The sequence below is a fragment of the Diadema antillarum genome, unplaced genomic scaffold (assembly GCF_040938485.1).
Source record: "Diadema antillarum isolate AM-2024a unplaced genomic scaffold, OU_Dant_1.0 seq00000807_RagTag, whole genome shotgun sequence".
NCBI lineage: Eukaryota > Metazoa > Echinodermata > Echinoidea > Diadematoida > Diadematidae > Diadema > Diadema antillarum.
In genome coordinates, this window is record NW_027271688.1 from 1,843,405 (window position 1) to 1,865,000 (window position 21,596).

At 39.9% G+C, this 21,596-nt stretch overlaps 1 protein-coding gene across 1 annotated transcript in view; it reads right to left on the reverse strand.

Moving 5' to 3' along the window:
- Positions 1–403: 403 nt before the first annotated feature.
- LOC139739594 (uncharacterized) overlaps positions 404–21,596 on the reverse strand; it is a 27,839-nt gene continuing 6,646 nt past the window's right edge. The window contains exons 2-6 of the mRNA XM_071650198.1: positions 20,907–20,977; positions 20,128–20,316; positions 16,398–16,409; positions 1,439–1,680; positions 404–509 (exon numbers count right to left, since the gene is read on the reverse strand). Coding sequence (XP_071506299.1) covers positions 404–509; positions 1,439–1,680; positions 16,398–16,409; positions 20,128–20,316; positions 20,907–20,977 — 620 coding nt within the window. The remainder of the gene's footprint in view (positions 510–1,438; positions 1,681–16,397; positions 16,410–20,127; positions 20,317–20,906; positions 20,978–21,596) is intronic.

Genomic DNA, 21,596 nt, shown 5'->3' on the forward strand with positions numbered 1-21,596 from the left:
CATAACACGTTCTCTGTTTGATTGTCTTGCTTTACTCTTTGTCTCAAATTGAGCAAAATATTTGATCAAGTCGAATGCATCTATTTACTGTTGTTTTTCTAAACACTGAATAATGATGAAAAGTGATCTACATCAACTATGAACCGATTTTACTGCAGTGGTTGTAGGTGAATAAGGGAAAGTAATGCCCACTTGTAAATCATGTCGATAGTGCATATTACAATTTTAAACTCTGCTTACACTTGTGAAAAGATGAATGTGTGAAAAAGAATTTAGAGAAAGAGCAGATCAAAAGTAGGTGATTCTTTCAATTTTGGGCCTTTTTGTTGTATAAACATGACTCTGAACTTATAAAAAGAACTGAACCACTACAAAATGAAACATTCTCGTTTAAAGAGGCATACTAAGTGATCACTAGTTCCCCGCCAATTTTGGACTCGATCTTGCAAGAGCAACAGTTTGACACGGCGATGTAGTCCCACGCAAATGCGACAGAAGCGTTTTTCAGTCTGGAAGAAACAAGACGAAATAGAATGAAAAAAAGATAACAAAACAAATATGCACTGACGTGAAATGTATGGCCTTTAATCCTAGTTTTAAAGTTATGTTGGAATTTTGTTGGACTTTTGTATGATAATTTTATGATGGAATAGAATTATAATGACTTATACTTAAAAGGTACTGAACTATTCAATCATTTGAATTCCTTTTCAAACTGTACCAGCGAGAATGAGTTACACAGTCATCTCGATTGTAGCGATGGATGCGTGAAAAGCGGTAACACAGAGGAATTTTGCCCTCACTGAGATGTATTTTTGTTCAATACAAGCAATGTGAAATCCAGTAGGAAACACCAAAGTACAAACACCAGAACAAATTTAATGTCTTGGCCAACGCAAAATGCATATCGCACTGAATCTTTTTTTTCCAGTCTGATACAATTATTTTCCTTGTCATAAATCTTAAAACATGATTACCCAGTCCACTTCCACGACTTGGCCCATCATAGTATAATACGATTCTTAATGTTGCACCTCTCATTGATTTCTTATCCATATCATCATTTCAAAATTGGGACTTTTTAAATTATGCTTTCAGCATCATTGAGCATTGTTTCCTTGATGAATCAATTCGATACACAATAATATTTTAAACAGCAACAGCAACGAAACAACCAAATTAACATGAAATGACATCGTACCAGGCATGAATCGGTTTTCTGATATACTAGGAGTCTTGCAATTTTGCAGAATTCAAAGAAAATACATGTATTTATAGTGCCTGCTGTAATTACTGAGCTTGCAACAATAATAGTGAAATTTAGCAGTTATGGAGAATCTCTGTGCATTTTAGTGCATGTGATGTAAGTTTCCCGATCACTGCTGTCTACAATGTGATGTTGAGTTACCTGATGGGCAAGCAACTTAGACCGGCTTACCTTGAATAAGCGAGTACCCAGGCCTTGGTTTCGTGGCACGTGGCTTTCGATGTTGCAGTCTGAGGGTAGTCCAGACACTCCCGGGCCTCTGTCGTGACGTGACCGCTGTCGTCTGCGCAGTGAGTCACCCAGAACCACTGGCCTTTATAAACATCCACGACTTCGTTATGAAAGTTCCTCGCCTCTTCTATCGCTTCCCATCGGCTGACTTCGTTGCACGCCCGTTTTGAGTATCGTGTCCTCTGAAATCATCATACCAAAGAAGTTGGACATGATAAGGTATACCTACAGAAATATGCATTGTGTACTACGAAAGGTGAGTCCGTTTTGATCAATTAGTCACAAATTGATTGGCTATTTAATCTGAACTGATCGCTGGGCCTGCTCATGCAAAAACAGCATGGGCGTCACCAGGGGGGGGGGTGCGTTGGGTGCGAACGCACCCCCTTCAGATCCTTAAAAAAAAAAAAATAATAATTACTCTTTTCTATTTTTTTTTTTGGTATTTTGCACCAGGGACACACACACACACACACACACACACACACACACACACAATCAATTCGCACCCCTGGTTCTGGCAGCACTGATTTTATACATATCTATTAGTATTCTACAGCGTTTACTATTTATCGACCGTACTGTACATCCGTACGATACAGAGCACTTATACACGTTTGCATGTACGTGTGCTATATACTTACAAGTATGTAGGGTCTATGTACGTTACTTCTGACCAATCCATATTGCCAGCCCAAGAGCAAGCCTTAGCCTCATTAAAAAAAGATGAAAAAAAATGGAGGGGCAAGCATATCATTTTGCCCACCCCCCCCCCCTCCATAATTCCAGAGACGAGAAAATTTTCTTATCTTTTTTTTTTTTGACAGAAAAACAAAAAGTTACTCCCATAAAATATTGGAGGGGCAAGCATATTTTAATTTTGCACCCCCCATAATTAGTAATTCCCGAAATGAGAAGATTTTCTTGCTTTTTTGTTAGAATTCATGAAATCTGTCCAATTATTTCACCCAAAAGCAGTGGCGTAACTATACGGAGGGGGGGGGGGGTGCGCCCCCTCCCAATCCGCTGGTAAAAAAAAAAGACTTACCGAAATAGTAATTGAAGTGTTAGTAATCTGCTTTTGAATGAAAGGGTGATCAAGAAATAAGATATTTTTCTATCTTATGATTTCTTTTAACCATAATTAAATAGGTATATAGTGTGAAACATTGTTCAAAAAGCCCGGACCCGACAAAAGATTGTGATTCAGCGTGATAGGACATTGTGTCTGCTTCAAAGCACTGGAACAATTTACCACTTACCGTTAGACAGTCTCCATCAGTCAGTGTGTTAAAAAAGCCTTGAAAACACATCTTTTCAGTAGCAACTAGTTCGTAGCTGTATATATCACATTTATCCAATTATACATACTGTCGTACATGTTTTTAATTGATTGTAAGCGCTTTGGGCCTTGTGGGAAAAGCGCACTATAAATAATAATAATAATAATAATAATAATAATAATAATAATAATAATAATAATAATAATAATAATAATAATAATAATAATTTCTGGTTGGCACTCTGCATATAAGCAGGATGTGCGCAGTGTACTCAGTACATCCGAACGAAGAGTCGCTACAATGTTGCGCAATGACTTTTGTGATGTAGAATGTACACCTTTGTACCTTACGCTTCGTTGTATCAAAGGTAGATCATTGATTTTGCAGTGTTGCTTTACATACTAGTCTATGTAAAAATGTCTTGCATTGCCAATAAAAAGACTTGACCTGGGCTAATTCCTAACTTTTCCATGTACATATAGTACACACACACACAAACACGCACAATTAGTTTAGGGGATGCTCTAAAGTGCAGATTTTGGACATCCTTTCCCCGCTTGGTCACTTCGACGTCACCTCGCTGGTCATACCTCCCCCAGTCATGAACATAAACCCACACCCTTGACTACCAGTGGCGGATCCAGGGAGAGGGGCGCACCGGGCGCACCGGGCGCACCGAGCGCACCGGGCGCACGGGGCGTCCCCCCCCCCCCCCCTTTAATTTCCAAAGCGAAAAAAAAAAAACCAACAAAATAATATAGCTTCAAATGGCAGTTTTTGGACAGTAAAATGTCAAAATTTTCAAGCTCGCTCGCTCCTCTCGCTCGCATTTAGTCGTAATGCCATTCTCATGAAGTTGCTGCCAGTAATTGCCGGCAGTTGCGCCTGGTGCGACCCCCCCCCCCCTTAATTTCCAAAGCAAGAAAATATAGCTACAAACGGCAATTTGGGGACTGCAAAATGTCAAAATTTTCAAGCTCGCTCGCTCCGTTCGCTCGCATTTAATCTCTATGCAATTCTTCTGATGTTGCTGCCAGTAATTGCCTGCAGTTGCGCCCGGTGCGCCCCCCCCCTTAATTTCCAAAGCGAAAAAAAAAATATGGCTAAGAACGGCAGTTTGGGGACTGTATAATGTAAAATTTTCAAGCTCGCTCTCTTCTCTCGCTCGCATTTAATCGTTATACAATTCACCTGATGTTGCTGCCCGTAATTGTCAGCAGTTCCGCCCGGTGCCCCTCCCCCCCCCCCCCCATTAATTTCCAAAGCGAAAAAATATGGCTAAGAAAAGAACGGCAGTTTTTGGACTGTAAAATGTAATATTTTCAAGCTCGCTCGTTCCGCTCGCTCGAATGTAATCATTATGCTCTCCTGATATTGCTGCCAGTATTTGCCAGCAGTTGCGCCCGATGCGCCCCCTTAAATTCTAAAGCGAAGAAATATAGCTACAAACGGCAGTTTGTTTGATTTTTACTGTAAAATGTCAAAATTTTCAAGCTCGCTTGCTCGCATTTAATTGTTACGCAATTTTCCTGATGTTGCTGCCAGTAATTGCCGGCAGTTGCGCCCGGTGCGTCCCCCCCCCCCCCACCTCCTTTATTTTCAAAGCGAAAAAATATGGCTCCAAATGGCAGTTTTGGGACTGTAAAATGTCAAAATTTTCAAGCTCGCTCTCTCCGCTCGCTCGCATTTAATTGTTATGCCATTCACCTGATGTTGCTGCCAGTAATTGCCAGCAGTTGGGCCCGGTGCGCCCCCCCCCTTAATTTCCAAAGCAAAAAAATATGGCTACAAACGGCAGTTTGGGGACTGATGTAAAATGTCAAAATTTTCAAGCTCGCTCGCTCGCTCGCTCGCATTTAATTGTTATGCAATTCTCCTGATGTTGCTGCCAGTAATTACCGGCAGTTGCGCCCGTTGCGCCCCCACCCCTCCTGTATTTCCAAAGCGAAAAGATATGGCTCCAAATGGTAGTTTTTGGACTGTAAAATGTCAAAATTTCCAAGCTCGCTCTCTTTGCTCGCTCGCATTTAATTATTATGCCATTCACCTGATGTTGCTGCCAGTAATTGCCAGCAGTTGCGCCCGGTGCGCCCCCCCCCCCTTAATTTACAAAGCAAAAAAAAATATGGCTACAAACGGCAGTTTTTGGACTGTAAAATGTCAAAATTTTCAAGCTCGCTCGCTCCGCTCGCTCGCATACTACCCCCCCTCCCCCCAAGATGAAATCCTTGCTACCGGCGCGCCGGTGCCCTTTCCCCGCTTGGTTTCCCTCAAAAAACAGTAAAAGTTATAGGGATTGAGAGCTTCCTATATTTCAAATGTCTGTCCAAAAAATTTCGTAAACATTTAGTGTCAAAACGCACCCCCCTTGAAAAAAAGCTGGTGACGCCCCTGAACAGTATCATACAGAGGTCGCAAATCGCAGAGAAATGAAGTCAAGTCTAGCCCACAGATATGTAAAAGAGTTGTAACCTGTTTTCCAGTGTAGAAAAGTCGTACAATAAATATGGGCGTTGTACACACAGTCTATAAGAACATCTGTCATCTTGCAAGGGTTGTTGTCTCAGTGAGAACATTGTGTGTGTGTGTGTGTGTGTGTGTATAACGTATATTTCTATTTGTGGGAAGTACTGGGTCTTGTTACGTAGGCAAGGCACATTAATCCTATGTGAAGCATGAAAACTTGCCCTCTGCTCCATTCAAAGATTAAAGCGAATATTAGATTGATTGAAAGGGATTTTTGACTTAATTCTACTCCAACCATTGGCCTATGATCTAACACGATTATGTGGAGATTGTGAAGCCCAGAGCAGCATGACGTTTCTTGTGTGCTTAACAATTTCTGCTGTTCGCATTGTTCTACTGCTAAGGTAACATCCGTTTCAGTAACCATTTTTTGAATGCTCATCACGTCTTCACATCGCGCATACATATGCTCTGTCTACGCTCTCCGCAGGGCACTTAAAATCGGTGCTAGCCCTTGGCCCAGGTCACAGTCTATATTAGTCTAAAATAGTTCACCGCTTTTTTAAACATCCATAATTTGGTTATCACAATGTAGTAAGACGGTGCGTTTCATGGGGAGGTACCTTTGCCTCACCGTCGAATAGGAAAAGAACTAATGGGATTTCAAAATAAGAGTAGACGAGCACGTTCACGCTCTGAAACAAGACCCGTTTGACGAGCAACAACAGCCCAACATTACACAGATGACATAGAATATTCATTGTCAGCATGATGATGTTGCCCCAGGATGCTTAACTTTTGACACCAGGTGGCGGTATATACCGGTACTCCAGCCAGGATCTGTGTAGCCTTTTGATAAGGCCTCCTGGCTGAGGCTTGGAAATTAGGCTAACTACGAGGGAACGAGTGAACGTGAGACCGAGTGGCGCAGCCAGGAGACCTTGTCAAAAGGCTAGGATCTTTTATGTTGAGGGACCTCGTATGGCGCGCCGTTTGACCAATAATGCCAATAAACACCGTTTATCGCCAAAAAAACAATATTTATAAACAGTGTTTATCGAGAAAAACTCAGTTTATCGACCGAAAAACAGAGTTTCTCGTGATAAACACTGTTTATCGACGATAAACACTGTTTATCGCCGATAAACAGTGTTTATCGAGAAAATCTCTGTTTATCAGTTAATAAAGTGTTTATCACTTGATAAACAGAGTTTATCGCTCGATAAACAGTGTTTATCACGAAAAACTCTGTTTATCGGTCGATAAACTGATTTTTTTCTCGATAAACACTGTTTATCAGTTGTTTTTAGTGTTTATCACTTGATAAACAGAGTTTATCGCTTTATAAACAGTGCTTATCACGAAAAACTCTGTTTATCGGTCGATAAACAGAGTTTTTCTCGATGAACACTGTTTATCAACTGATAAACAGTGTTTTCCTCGATAAACACTGTTTATCGGCGATAAACAGTGTTCGGTCGATAAACAGTTTTTCTCGATAAACATTGTTTATCACTTGATAACCAGTGTTTTTCGCTCGATAAACACTGTTTATCGCCGATAAACAGTGTTTTTCGGCGATAAACAGTGTTTATCGGCATTATTGGTCAAACTGCGTGCCATAACCTCATGGCCAACCATTACAACGTCGAACTGTTGAAATAACTGCGATCCTATTTTCCAAGGGAAGCCTCAGAGCGTCCTACTATTCTTCTTACCGCAGCATTACCCTGTACCTGTTTAGAAAACTGGGACAAAAGGGACATCAGCGATAGAATATGTGGTCGGAGGACGGGAAAGGGACAGGTAAGACATTTTGTCCAAGGACGAACACTGTTTGAACCGAGAATATGTTTAAAGGTCAAGAGCCATGTAGACTTCACTTCTGCTCTCAAATTACCTTAAGTATCTTTGTTGGCTGTACGCTCACTTGAAAAACAAAAACATGATTACCCCCCCTCCTCCCCCCCCCAAAAAAAAAACAACAACAAACAATCAAGCAAACAACAAACAACAAACAACAAAACAAAACAGAAAATAAACAAATCAAAACAAAACAAAACAGACACTTCACTCCCTCTTTCGCCTGCTACATCATGAACGAAGAACCTCTCAAAGGTCAAACCCACGTGGAGCCATCAAAAACTGTTACCGTAAAGATTTGTTCGCAGAGAAGCTGCTCTACGAAAAATTAATGTGCAGCACCAAGAATCAACATGATACTAGTATTAAACAACTAGTGAAAGAAAGCTGGTACTGTAGCACATTTATAAAGCAAATAAAGTCTCTATTATGGTTTCCAGTTGGCGTTCGATAAACATTATGTCACGTTGCAGTGATGGCACTTGCGGCTATATAAGTCCTAACTTTCCATATAAAAGAGTGCCTTCAAGACTCTGTGTAGCTTGGGGATACCATGGAGTCGAAAGGTTGGCCCGGCTCGGATATATTCAAAAATGCTCGTATATATTAAAAAATGCTCGTTCACAAATTGTGTACAGGTTATCACTGATCTCTGTGTAAGTACACACACAGCCGAAGAAACTCGACTGGAGTCGACCGTTACTGATGAGCGAATTCTTCGATGTACATAGTTGGGCAGCGAACTAAAATCGATTCAATCGGGCAACCCATGTTTCCTCACGCTATCGGGTTTTTATGTGTGGTGTTGATTTCTTTCTGTTTTTTTTTTTAAACCATGAAAGTACATGTAATTCGCATTTCTCGAGGATAGTTGACTATCATATCAATGATCTTGGTGCAAGCCATCCAAGGCTCATTTGAAGAAATCTGATGTTACTTGCAATCATGATGCAATTTTTATGAATGTTTCAAAAGTGACAGTTGTCATTGTTACTGCATCTGCACATTAAGCAGAACCCAACGATATAGAGCCATGATTGTTATTCGAACAGTAACAACCTTTTCACTCTTTGCAGTACTCAAAGTCCCCCATATTTTCAATCTGATGTACTAGTATTTCCCTAAGTGAAGCACTGTACATTCGTACAAATCTGTATTTCCAATCTAGTAAGTTATGTCAATATAAAAAAGATCTTTCTTGTCGAGAGCTCAAATGAGTCCAAAATTTCGGCGAGCATTGAGTCTGTAAGCAAGACTCTTGTAACACTGACAAGATTAGAATGTGAACATAATAGGTATTTTTCCTTCTGCTCGCAGAGACAATTCTGTGACAGATCGTTTCGCTAAAAGCAGGTGTGAAGCGGAAAGCCCGGTGGAACGGGTATCTCTAAGATCCTATTGGGTCATGAGTATACTTACTGTTGAATATAACACGACGACATTACTTCTACCGATGGGAACGAATAAGTCACACTCGTTCACCAAGGAGTGTGAATCCTTAAAGGTAAAGGAATTCAAACGATGGACAGACCCTATACCAAATACATCATTCCGCATTTTCAAGAGGATAAAAACCTGGTTGATATCCATGTCGGAAGTCTTCATAATGGCTTCCGCTTCAACCGTAGGCCTCAAATTTTGAACCGATGAAAAACATTCATACGCAACTATGGTTTGTGAAGATTGAACTTCAATAAACGATATTTACTGTAACTCAGCGAATTTTCACAATCCATATAATGTACTTGCAGCCACTAAAGGATCAGTTATTACCTTCAAATGTCGCTGAGAGATCAGATGGGGGAAACAAAACAACGCGTAGTGTGACCAACATCATCTCCCTTAAACGTGTCTCTTGAATGAACAAAAAAGGAATTCGACTTGCCAATTCGTAACCATTAATGAGGTGGAGTTTTTCCAAGTATCAGGGTATGATTGAGGACAAATACAGTTGATAGGTAAAGAATAGCACTGTGATTTGAAAGCCATTTCAGATTGCAGAAATATTATTTCTTGAATGTAGGTTAGTTTAACAAAAATCTCGAAGGTCTTGAGCTTCCCTGTAGAGGAAGGTCCGATCAACAGTATCAGCTTGTGAATGGCGGGAAAGTAGGAAATGAATCGTTCGAATGCTCGGTCAGAATACGGTTAGGTTACTGCACTTTGTAGGGGCGACCCGGGTGAGGTTGTCGACCTGTTGGACAGTGGCACGCTGAAACCGCGCAGGACTTTCAAGCACATCTGGATGGAGGCTTGATCGGGGGAGAGTTTATCCTGCTAATGGGATCACCCCACAGAACAAAACAAAGAGTGGCGGAACCAGTTAGCAGGTATCGCGTTAGATGTGTTGGAAGCTACATGAATTACGTGTCCCTTCGCAGGGTTCATTTCTGTCGCCACCCACTTGTAAAGAATCGTACCAGAGTTGTCGTGCTCCAATTTTCGTTCAATGAACTGGCGAGTCTCTGTTTTTTCGAAAAGGTCATGAATCATTGAAGTCTCAGAGTGACGCCAGCTATATCATAAAATCTTTCGCCGTCGTTCTTAGCAGTGACTTTATTTGGAATGGAACAATCGAACACTATTCTGTGACATTCAGTGGTAGCATTTATTTTGGATTATTGGAACTGAGAAGGTAAACGATGGCGAAATGGGAATGAAATGGAGAAATAATTGACGACAATAATACAACAAGCAACAATAATAAACTTAGTGCGAAGAAAAACTGGGCTGATAGTTCTTCTTAAAAGGAGACCTTCGGATGATTTTCAGACTTCTGCATTCGAACAACTATAGATTGGTCATACTTTTACATAGTTTCAGAATTTACAGTGATTGGGGATGAGGAAAAAGGATGTGTTAAAATGTATACCAAATCACAATGAACAAGGATGATGACATGGCAACTTCACCATAAGAATGCATGAGTTGGGCTAAAGAAGCAGAACAAAAGAAGAAAGCATGCGCATAAATTCTACACGGGTGAACTTGTTGTGTAAGCGGTATTGTAATGGAATTGCATTGCTGCATTTCTGGAATAGTGAACCTCCTATGTCATCATCCTTGTTCAGTGTAATTTGTTTTGGGTTTTTTTTTCAGAGTATTAGTTTCTCTGTTCAAAGATCAAAATAAATTCCACAAATCTTTACCTAGAGCTGTCGCTTTATGTACACCTTCAGCGTGCCTCCTGCTATCGATACATGAAAAAAATATGAAAATCGTCTCGACTTTCCCTTTAATCTTCTTGGTAGCGGCTAGTCAAGGCGGTTGTGAGAGATCACACTGCAACGGTTATAGAGTTACTATAGTGACAAGGTTATTATGTGTTACTGGTTATAACTGACGGTCTCGCATAGGCCCTAATTTGTTATGAAGAAATCGACAGAGTTGGCTTGATATTGTACACTTGTAGAAACACGTGACAGAAACAGATTACTGAATCATTTTTTTTTTTTTTTGGTAATGAAAGGTGTAAAAGCAATTATGTAAATTCAAAAAAAAAATCAAAATCACAACCGGCGAGGATGTGCCGATTTCAGCGTGCCTCCTGCTATCGACTGATCTATTGAATGGTCTCTTTGACCAGATTCTGTGACAAGATTATTATCGAACTTAAGAAATGAAATACTGAAAACCAAGAACGGGAATCTGAGTAGCTCCCAAGTATGGTGTAATGAACAACATTCGAGCCGAAGCCGTATACTTCATGCAAGCGTACGATGCCGACATTTCGTGGTTCGCCCCAGCTGACTAGCAACAGTCAACAAACGGCATCATCTCATCATATAAAGGCCACAATGAAGAAGAAGAAGAAGAAGAAGAAGAAGAAGAAGAAGAAGAATGTAGTTTACAGTATAGTGCTTCTCATGTAATGGGTAGGACACTGTTGTTGTTGGTGTTTTTTTCTTATTGTTAAATGCAATATTTGAAGAGTTTTATCGCAAAATGAGTAAACTCTCATCATTTCAAACATTCTTGTTGATATGAGATATGTGCGAATAAAGCTGCTTGAAAACAAAGAAAATAACGGCAACATTTGGAATATTCTTAATCACAGCTTAAAGAATATTCCCTGTTAAGTAACAAGTATACCATCGCTAGAAAGATTGTATTTGTTCTGTGTGATGTGGGAACTACTTTTAATGGCGCTTAACCCATTTTGAGATGAAACTCTTCATTTCGTAGCACTGAAGACCAGAGTCGATATCAACCCCCCCCCCCCCCCCCCCAAAAAAAAAGAAATAGCAGCAAAAACAGACAAACAGGGACAAATTTAAGCTTGATTGCCCGCTCGTCGACTCACACACCTTTTAGCCAGAGTATGAATGAGAGGAGTTCACAGGATGAGAGTGATTGTTTGAAGTGACCCCAGGCTCAAGCTCGGCTACAAGCCAGTTCGGAGTTTTATACCTCATGGGCACATTGGTACGAATGATCTTTCTTTGTTCTCAGTCGGTTAGGGGCACTTTTTACATGTTTTAGGAGCGACATAATGCATCAGCTTTACGTAACAATGTATGGATTCTTCAATCCTGTATAAACAAACAATGAACTTGCGTAGACCAGATGACCAGAATGATCCGTCAATTAACACTTGGGAAAGCATTCATTTCATTGTTTTCCATTGAATGTATTAACGCTCTATTTCTATTGATGTTGTCAAATGCAACTTTTGCTGTCCTGTCGATGTGCTGGCAAGCAGCATTTATAAGGATTACATGAATAATCATTACATCACAGATGCTTATCCCAGTGAATTTAAGACCGACATGCCTGTTGGTACAAATTACCATTTTTCTGCTCACGCGCAAAGTGAAACTGCGAACTGGCTTATTACTGGCTCTATGCAATATAGTGAGATATAACCGAATGCCCCTGAAACCAAACCATGGACCGTTCCAATTCTGTCGTGCTTCTTCCGCGTTCATGCCACAAACAATCACAGGCAGACACAAAACCCACCAATAACTGCGGAAAGCAAGTGCAGTGGCAAGAGATGATATACAGGACCAATAAGGAGATCAACCCACCATGGTATACACCGTACGTGCGTCAACAACATCGTCGTACTTATTGACTTTCGACATAACCTTTATCGACTTAAGATAATTGCGGTGCATCACAGAAAATGAGAATACATACAGCTCGTACAGTTCACTGGCTCCTTTAACTTCGCATGAATTAGCCGTTAGCCTGCAAGTGCGTAGAACTGTCGACGTAAAATTCTTCTCTTGGGAAAAGGTCATAAACAAACAGATAAATCTGAAATTCGATTCGATGAGTTTAGTCTGTATGCATAGAATGAAAAAAATCGTATATTGTATCATAGCAATGGAATTCCAGTGCTTTCCAGTAAAATGTCATTACAAATTGCAATTATTTCTCTGTGGTAAACCGGATTCACTGCTTTGCTTATGGTTTCAAGTAAGACGGAAGATGCAGTAATAAAGGCATATAATTCTGTTCACAGTTTTACGATTGCATAAGGTAGATACGATGTATCTTAAAGTTCATGGATTATATTCTATGTTTCCCTGGGCAATTCTTGCACCTACGCAAGCTTCTATGAAGGCGTAGCGACTATTATAGCGGCACTTGTCTTTCGGTCTAGGAAGGTTTGACCCATTTGAGATTACTTCCAAATTCATATCCTCGTTTCCCAAATTCTTCCCTCAAATCAGGAAGTAAAGAAACGGAAAGTCAAAGTGTGGGATGTGGTTTTAATTCCAAACAATTCGATTCATTCTTTTTCTTTTTTCTCTCTCTTTATTTTTGATGCGAACCAAAGAAGCTACAACGGAAACTAGAGAACATGACTTGAAGCGTTGAATTGATTTGTGTCTTGGAAAGGTGTCATCGCCTCAACGATGGTGTATAATTATTGCTGGTGTATAAATCAATGTCAATTTTGATGGGGAATAGTGTCAGAGGGAAATTTTACCCTCAAGGTTAGGAGTAAAGGTATTTTAGCGTTCAGATGCATCATAGTATACCCCAACATCTGAGTGAATGAGCGAATTAATAAACAATATAGATGAATAAATATATTATGCATAAATATGTACCGTCAAACCTGCCGTAGCGGCCACCTGTCTATATAGCAGCCACCTGCCGTATAGGGCTACAAAAAACAATACCCCCAGAGAAAAGCCATGCACGTCAAAGAACCTGTCTTGAACGGCCATTTTTTTTTTTGGGGGGGGGGGGGTCTCCCGTGGGTGACTGTTCTACATAGGTCTGACTGTATGTCGTTGCCTGTATATCATGTACATTTTTGTAGGAAAATAAAGCAAATTATAGCAGCAATTACTAGTAATCGTGATGTCCTTCATATCACGTATCAAATGAATTAACCACCGCGATTTCACAGTCAAGGGCTCCCAAGACAAGACAGATAAGCCATCTGAGCAATTGAAGGTTATCCGTTAAACAGACTTTCGTCCTCATTTCGATGCTTGCTGAGATATAGTGTTTTCACAGGCCCAAGTCTCACAAGGTGTTTTAAGATATATATATATATATATATATATATATATATATATATATATATAAAGATGTGTCACGCGTGACACAACATACGCTCCAGGGACAATTGCTCCGGCCGTATTTTCTCCAAGAACGTAGGGTTAGGGTTAGGGCTGTGATAGGGTTTAAGGTTTAGTTTGATGTGAGGATTAGGCTTATGATTAGGGTTATGTCTGTGGGTAGAATGTTTGGCTTAGAGCGAATATATTTCATGGGAGCAGTTGTCGCAGGAACAAATGTCATGGAACCATCCTCTTACTCTTTCAACGCAACGCTGTCCTTTTACGTCACGCTTTCTCTGCCATATACCTTCCGAGACCAACTCAGGAATCATATATAGATGCAGAAAATGCAAATAACTCTGAAAAGCACCAATTGAAACCCATTCTGGGGGTGGACGAAGAGCTATCCTCTCGGTACAAAAGAAGAAGAAAAAAAGTGGGACCGATGCGAGCTGGCCGTATAGTGAAAGAGATTAAACACTATTCGTCAAATCAATCTGCCCGATGGAAAGGGTGGTTGGCACGCATGGCGGTAGTGACGACATCGCCGGCAGGAGACGAAAACACTCGAAGTTCTCCCCGGTGAATGCCCTGACAACCAACTTCCGAGTTGTGATTCGCACCCAAAACACGCTCGACGATTAGTCTTCAACTCTCAGACGAAAAGGTTTGCTAAAACAATATGGAAGGGAAAAAACAGTGGGATGCTTGACTTGCTATATCTTAATCTGCACTGGTTGTAAGCTGTGCTGTACGAATCTCTGTATTCTCGCAGGGACGGCAGTGAGCCTCAATGTTTTGTTTGTTAAGGGTGTTTGTTTGTTTGTTTGTTGTTTTTGCAGTGTCTACGATGCCAAACAATGAAAGTAGCTTATCCTCAGTATTTCATGCAAAACTGTCGCAGTTGACTCTCACATCGGTATTTCGGACGAGACGGGAAATATTTATCTCCTGAGGGCATATCTCACGATTGCTTGCTCCCATTATTATACATTTTTGCCTTGCACTTCCAATATTTGAGTGGCCTACATCTCTACAAGCGTTTCTTTTTGCTTAGGCCTCTCTTTTAAAATAACACATTGATTCTGTATTAATGTTGGTTAATAGGAGTTACGCACTTGCTTATTTTTCTTTTCCGCTTTCAAAATAAATGTGTACATTCACATATCATTTTGTATCAAACTGACTTCCTGTTATTGCTGTATTTGAAAGAATTTATGTTATGTTGGAAACAAAATCTGCATTGAATCTAAATGAATTAGTACAACGAAATTAATGCAGCTAATCAGTTTGATTAGGTGATGACAAAATTTCGTCACTAAAAGCTAATGACTGTGTCAAATGTTATGAACAAGCTATCAAAATTATCCACGTAGGATCTACTTTACAATTGTTAGTGGACACGACATGATAATTTATTCAGACGAAATAAAATTGGTTAAAGACAGCTTCATAAATACTTTATGAGACATTACGGTGAAGGAATGAACATGGCGCCTCTAATAAGTGGACCTGTCTATCATTACTGAGAGTTCTATACCATCGTCATACACAATCGTTTTTACACCCTATTACCACTCACCTGGGAAGTATGTCTCTATCTCAATGTAAATGGCAAGAAATAGAAGCTTTCTGTACATTTCTGTTGACAAGTAAGACTGTGTAGCCTTTTTTTGAACACAGAAACCCGACCATTATGACGCCACTCTGAGGTTCTAAGAATGGTGATTCAGCGATTTTATTGCGCAACGCCACTCTAACCTCGGGTGGACATTAATGAATTGGGTATTATATAAAGAGTAGTAAAGGTTTCATAAGAATTGAAAGAAAAAAAGTTATGGAATGCCATTGCTGCACGAGCGTAAGCTAATTAGATGAGGCAAAATCTCATTGTCTCATAGATCTAACGCTGACCTGCACACATATCTTCAAAATATTGTTTTGAGATGAATCAATATTTGAATTCGTAGCATCAGATAAAGATTGCGAGTTCAGAGAACCTGGCAGCTTGGTGACATTTGAGGCAGATAGGGTTCTAAACTCTATTTCATCGACCAAAGTACTTCATTTTAATGGTATCTTACTTACATGAATTGCAACTGTGTATAAAACAATTGTAAGGTGATGACACCATAAGACAACTTTAACGTGAGGTATAATACTTCGCTTAAAAAGGCTTTTTCTTTAGTTTTTCTCTCCTGTCATTTTCTCTACTCTCTTCCTGTACTTCAGCTTCTGAAGACTTACTCTGCAAGTAAAAGTAGGATATAATTGTCTGCTGCACTGTCGTTTACTCCTACGTAAAGCGTGATTACAAGGAGATATGATTAACCATCAGTGGAAAATCATTATCATGCCAAGCATTTCAAAGCTGGTCATTGGGTTGGCGTGTAGCTTAAACTCAAGTGATCGAATGCGCTGGAAGCAGAAATATATTCAGTTTGTACAACATATGTGATAATCTGAATGATTTGGATATTCTAACGAACAAGTTTCCCCTTTAAGGTGAAATCCTGTTATCCTTCATAAATCGAAGAATTTTGACAATATGCAATAGGAGATAGAAATAGCAATTTACTCTCTATTGTGCGCCAGATATCCTCGAAGGAAAAAAAAACAATAACACAAACAAGTATCATTACAGTATTGATATCTACCGATAATAGTTGACTGACTCACATCCGTTTTTTATCTGAAGAGTGTAGTTTTTGCGAAACTGAAACGAGAGAGTAAATACAAACAATACAAATATAAAGAAACCGCCCGACGTTCCTCAGCGCGCAGGCATCAAGCGTATTTCCATGTGAGGTGTAGTTAAAACATATCCATTAGCTCCATGCCTATTGCAATCTCCCTATTCCATCTTCTGTCGAGAGAGTAGTGCTATCTAATTATAAGATATATTCCCCAAAATGCACTTAGCTACACGGAAACATCTCATCCAATTTTGTCTTTACTTACCCCAAACCACGAATAATGCAATTAAACTCGAGCCATGGATCATGTAGGGGAAACGCGCACGCAACACCGGAGGTGCCCCGGTCATTAGAGACTGGTTTGTTTAGCTCGGTAGCGTAAGTACTCGTGCCTATTGAAACAAATAGCCTTCTTCACATTGCATTTGCCTTGATTCCACTTTGTTTTTGCGAAAACGACAACAGCGGTAAATTTGTCCTTTTTCAATTACAGCACGATATCTCAAACTGTCAGAAAAGTGTTATGCTCTAGTTAATGTACTTGTCTTGCGCTTTTGTGACGACTATAACTTATTTCTCCATATGCAGTGATCATGACCAATGACGTCAGATGGTGATGTGGATCACACAAACCTTAATTAAGAAAGATTTCTTAAAAGCCTCGGTGAGAAATGTCAACATCAACCCCGTTTATATAATAAATGCCAAAATGCTGTAAAAGGTTGCGATTTCTTTGCAATTTAGATGTAGGACGGGGTGAAGAAAAGAAATCCTTATATTTCCAAAAAAGTTCCTTTCCTACTTTTTTTTTCTCTCTTTTTCTCTTTTTTTCTTTTCAAAGGAGCACGCCATAAACAATGTGATCTACCATACAGCATCCAATATCAAGAAAAAAAAGATACACATTCTTTTTCTTCTTTGTTTGCTTTTTTGTGCTTGTCTCACGCAAGAATTATGACTAGAATCAAACCCCGTCCCCAACAATGATAAAAAACCCGATCTAAATCGAAATAAAAGTCATAACACGAAAATACCTCTACGTCGCAATAACTTCAGGAATTTCTGAAACTGGTGATGTTTATTTGACTTTGCATTGCCTGTAGGTGATCACGGTAACCAAAATCCGATGAGTGTCGTTGACAAAACAACAACAACAACAACAACATGAAAACAAACAACAAACCTACTCATCGAATGAACACGCGGTTACTTTTTCACGATATTGCTACTGTGATTGTAATGTAAGGTGATATTCGTTTTGTGAATGTGAGCTGTGAACCAGCAAAATAGCGCCTACAATTCAAGGTGAGATATCCCCTTCTTTCTTTTTTCGTTTTGTTCTTGAAATATGTGTAAACAGATTTCAATTGAAATGAGAGTTAATGTATAAAGTACTAACAATAGTCGCCAGTTCTGTCGAATTTTATGGCCCATTACAAACCCAATTACCTGTCAGCTGAGTTCAGGCAGCTTTGAACTGAAGTGTGTATGTGAATGATACATGTAGGTAAATATGACCAAAACCACCACATTAAGTGTAGAGGTCTACAACAGTGGGGAGTGTCGGTCTGCTGTACCAATCCCAAGACCCTTCCATACAGCTTGGTAGCCTCACCTATTGCACATTGAAGCCAGTTCGGAGTTAGCTCATGTTCATATTGGTACAAAAATGACCTTCATTTTTCTCAGTTGGTTATAGGCACTTCATTTGATTCAAAGCGACGTAATGCACCAGCTTGCCCAACATAGCAATTCATGGAGCTAATATTCAGCCAAAGAATGAACCTGATGGGTAGATCATGTGACCAAAATGGTTCGTCAATCAACACTTGGGGAAGCATCCATTACTTGTTTTCCCGTGAATGCAGTAACAACCTTGCTCTACTAACCAACTACCAGGCTTGCTGTCAGGCGGATGTAATGACAAGCACCATCAAACAAAAGAATTACTTGAATAATCATTACATCACAGATGCTTATCTCTGTGAATTTAAAAACCAGCATGTCTGACAGAACAAATTACGTTTGTCTGCTCATGGGGAAACTGGAGCCCCCTACCTGGCTTATTGTTGGGGATCATTGACTTCCATTTTACCCCTCTAACCGCATGGAAAGTGTTGGAAAAGGTTAATACGTGCCTCATGATGACGTTGTGAACAGGCCACTTTTTTCCTTACCCCTGTGGCCCAAATGCAACTCGTTTCGTCAACTATCGCAAGCTGCTTGCTCTCTCATCCAACTTCCCGGAAGAAGGCGTTAGCCGCGATTGACGTACCCGCGTTCATTAAAGATTCTAGCCAAGTGGGTACAACTCGTCAATCGAGGCCAAAAGATAGTGCGCTACGTCGGTGAATCATCTCTTCTCCGTGGCACGCCATTTCATTAATCACATCAGCCGCCATGAAATCCGGAATAATATTCATTAGTCCTCGATATTTCCGATTGAAGTCAACAAGCAAGGACAAATAAATCAGTTTCGTGATGATAGTGGCTTGCCAAAGTATAAGCAAAATTATCGCGGCTCATCATTACCAACTTGAATAATCTGTCTATTGTTGAATCAGACTTGGGGGACTTATGAATTACGCGTATGTCATTCGGTGTAAAAAATGTGAGCTTTAATGTCGATAATACTGAGAGAAATACGGTTGCAGTGAAATTCAACACCATGTTTCAATTGACTCTCAAAAAAGATCAGTCAAACAGAATGTCAGCCCTGTCATCAAAATCTGACAAGAATGAGAACGTATCGCATGGATGTTAAGATATTCGCAACTTTTCATATATGTGTGACTTTGGTGGAAACCAACTTTACTTCCTACACCCAAACTATTTTTGAAATGTCATAATTTATCGTCAATAATTTGGCAGCCGCACCCATTTCCTCCGAATAGGTTAGGGTATAAAAAGATGAAAGTAACTGACTTTACGAATGCAACTTATCCCTATTGACTTCACGTGAAACACGAACAAAATTTAGTGCAGGCTAATGTATGGGTCAACGAGAGCATTGTATTTTGTGGTTCGTAATGTTTGTCAAAATATGTGAAACTTCGAGAAAGTTCTATAAATTTCCTATCTTTTTTTTTTTGGGGGGGGAGGGGAGATTTTCAATTTGATGAAACCTATTTCTACAAACAATATACAATATTTTCTCGATAGTTTCAAGCAACGATGCTTTGAACGTAGTGTCGACGTTGATTTTCTTTTTTTTTAATAAAAAAAATAATCGTATTCTTTGTAATGCATCGTGCTCACTGTATGACGTTTTGCTACTTAGAAAGAAAAATAAAAACCCAGTCCCCTCCCCTTTAGTGGACATTTATCCCACCTCCCACTCCCAAACACATATCCCTCCTCCTTTTTTTTCACACCCCGCCCTAATGGAAAGAACACAGTGTCCCACAGTGTGTTCACAGTGTGGTCACATAGTCGACTATGTGAAAACGCTCGAATTTAACAGTGTGGAGATGATTTCACACTGTGGTTTGGTTTTCACAGAGTGTTCACATGGTAGTGTTTTGTGTCACACTGTGAATTGATGATTCAAAATGTGTACACACAGTAAAACGCTCGTATTTAACAGTGTGAAGAGATTTCACACTGTGTTCACAATGTGTTTACATTGTGTTAACACTGTGTTTCTCACACTCTAGGACACTGTGTTCTCTCCAGCAGGGCGCCCCCATCTTCACTGCTTAAGCACTTAAATTTTTTGATTACCATTATCTGGGAGTCGCTATCATGAGACACCATAATAGCCTCTTCAATCCACCTCTTTTTATATTGCTCACCTTTGTCAATGCAGCAGATCTCTTTGGGGGTGGTAAGTCGGGGACTTTGGGCTTCTGGTTTGCAGGCATGGGCGAGAAGGCGATACGATCGTTCTGGACGAGTTGAATTAGATCTAACATCGAAAACCCAGGAGGTGGTCGCTGAATCGATGGCGGGGAATCGACCTCACCCTTATATCGATTCATATCCTGAAAGATAATGATCAAATTTGTGTGTCTCAAACAAAGGTAGGACTATGTTATGATGACACTGTAAAACACTGAAGTTACAAAAAGGAAAAGAGGTGTAGATATCGCTTCAATCGGGCCCCACTCTAAGTCGATATGTGTGTGTATTGACCTTTCCTAGCAGGAGGATCAACATATTCCATCAGCCACCGATGGAAAGATACCGTAATGTCGACATGCTCTCATAATACATAGCATGAAGGAAGGATCACGCTCATAATGTTGGCCATTATAGAAGGCACTGATGACAAATGATTATACCTGTCGTTACATTTTGCATTCAGTCTGTATTTGATGTGTCGTATAGTGACGTGCAATAATAACAGGCATTATAGATGTGCGACGCGAACGCTAAGACGAGGCCAAAAATGGTGTTCTGCACATGCGCGAGACAGTTGTTTCCATTGTCCAACCTGGGAGGAGGAGTCGTCTTAGCGTTCGCGTCGCAGATCTGAAGCTCGCTGATATCAACGCAGACGACGCTCACATGTAATTTCCCCGAAAACCGTCTTTCTTTTTCTTTCGGCTCGCTGCCAGGAAGCGGGTCTTACCTGTTGATACTGTCTGTTTGAAAAATGTCTCAGCTGAAAAGCGTCCAAGGTAAGTAGTCTTGATATAAACACTGAAGCAAAAGAAGAGAGAGACATATGGGATTATAGCAGAACATCATTGCGAGTACAGAGTCGTCATTTTCCTACCGAAGTTGGAATTACATTTCAGCGCCAAAATCGTTATTAAGAGATCAAATCAAAACAAAACAAAACAAAAAAATTAAACAAAACAAAACAAATAAACAAACAAATAAACAAACAAACAAACTTTTTTTAAAACTGTGAGCAGATGAGTATAATGTATTGCGGTTTTACCTAAAACGGAGAGTCTTAACGTGATTTTCTTGCACTGATTTCACTTCACATGGACTTCTCTGTCCAGTGTGATTCCTTTCTTTGCTTATCGTTCCAGTAAAACTGGATACGAGCACTTCATTCATATTTTCATATCCTAATTATGTTCTCTCTTTGTAAATGATTTGAAGCTGCAGCCGTTTCCAAAAATTACGAATTTCATTGTTATTTTTGCGTAATGACATGTGGAAAAAGGTGTTCTTCAAACTGTTTGAGATGGCTCAAAACTTTTTTACATTTAACTTTTTCTCACAAAAGGTTGGTTACCTAGCACCATGTCAGAAAGAAGAGGGGAAAAACAAATACAGTGTGACATCAAAAGCGGAAACGTCTTTG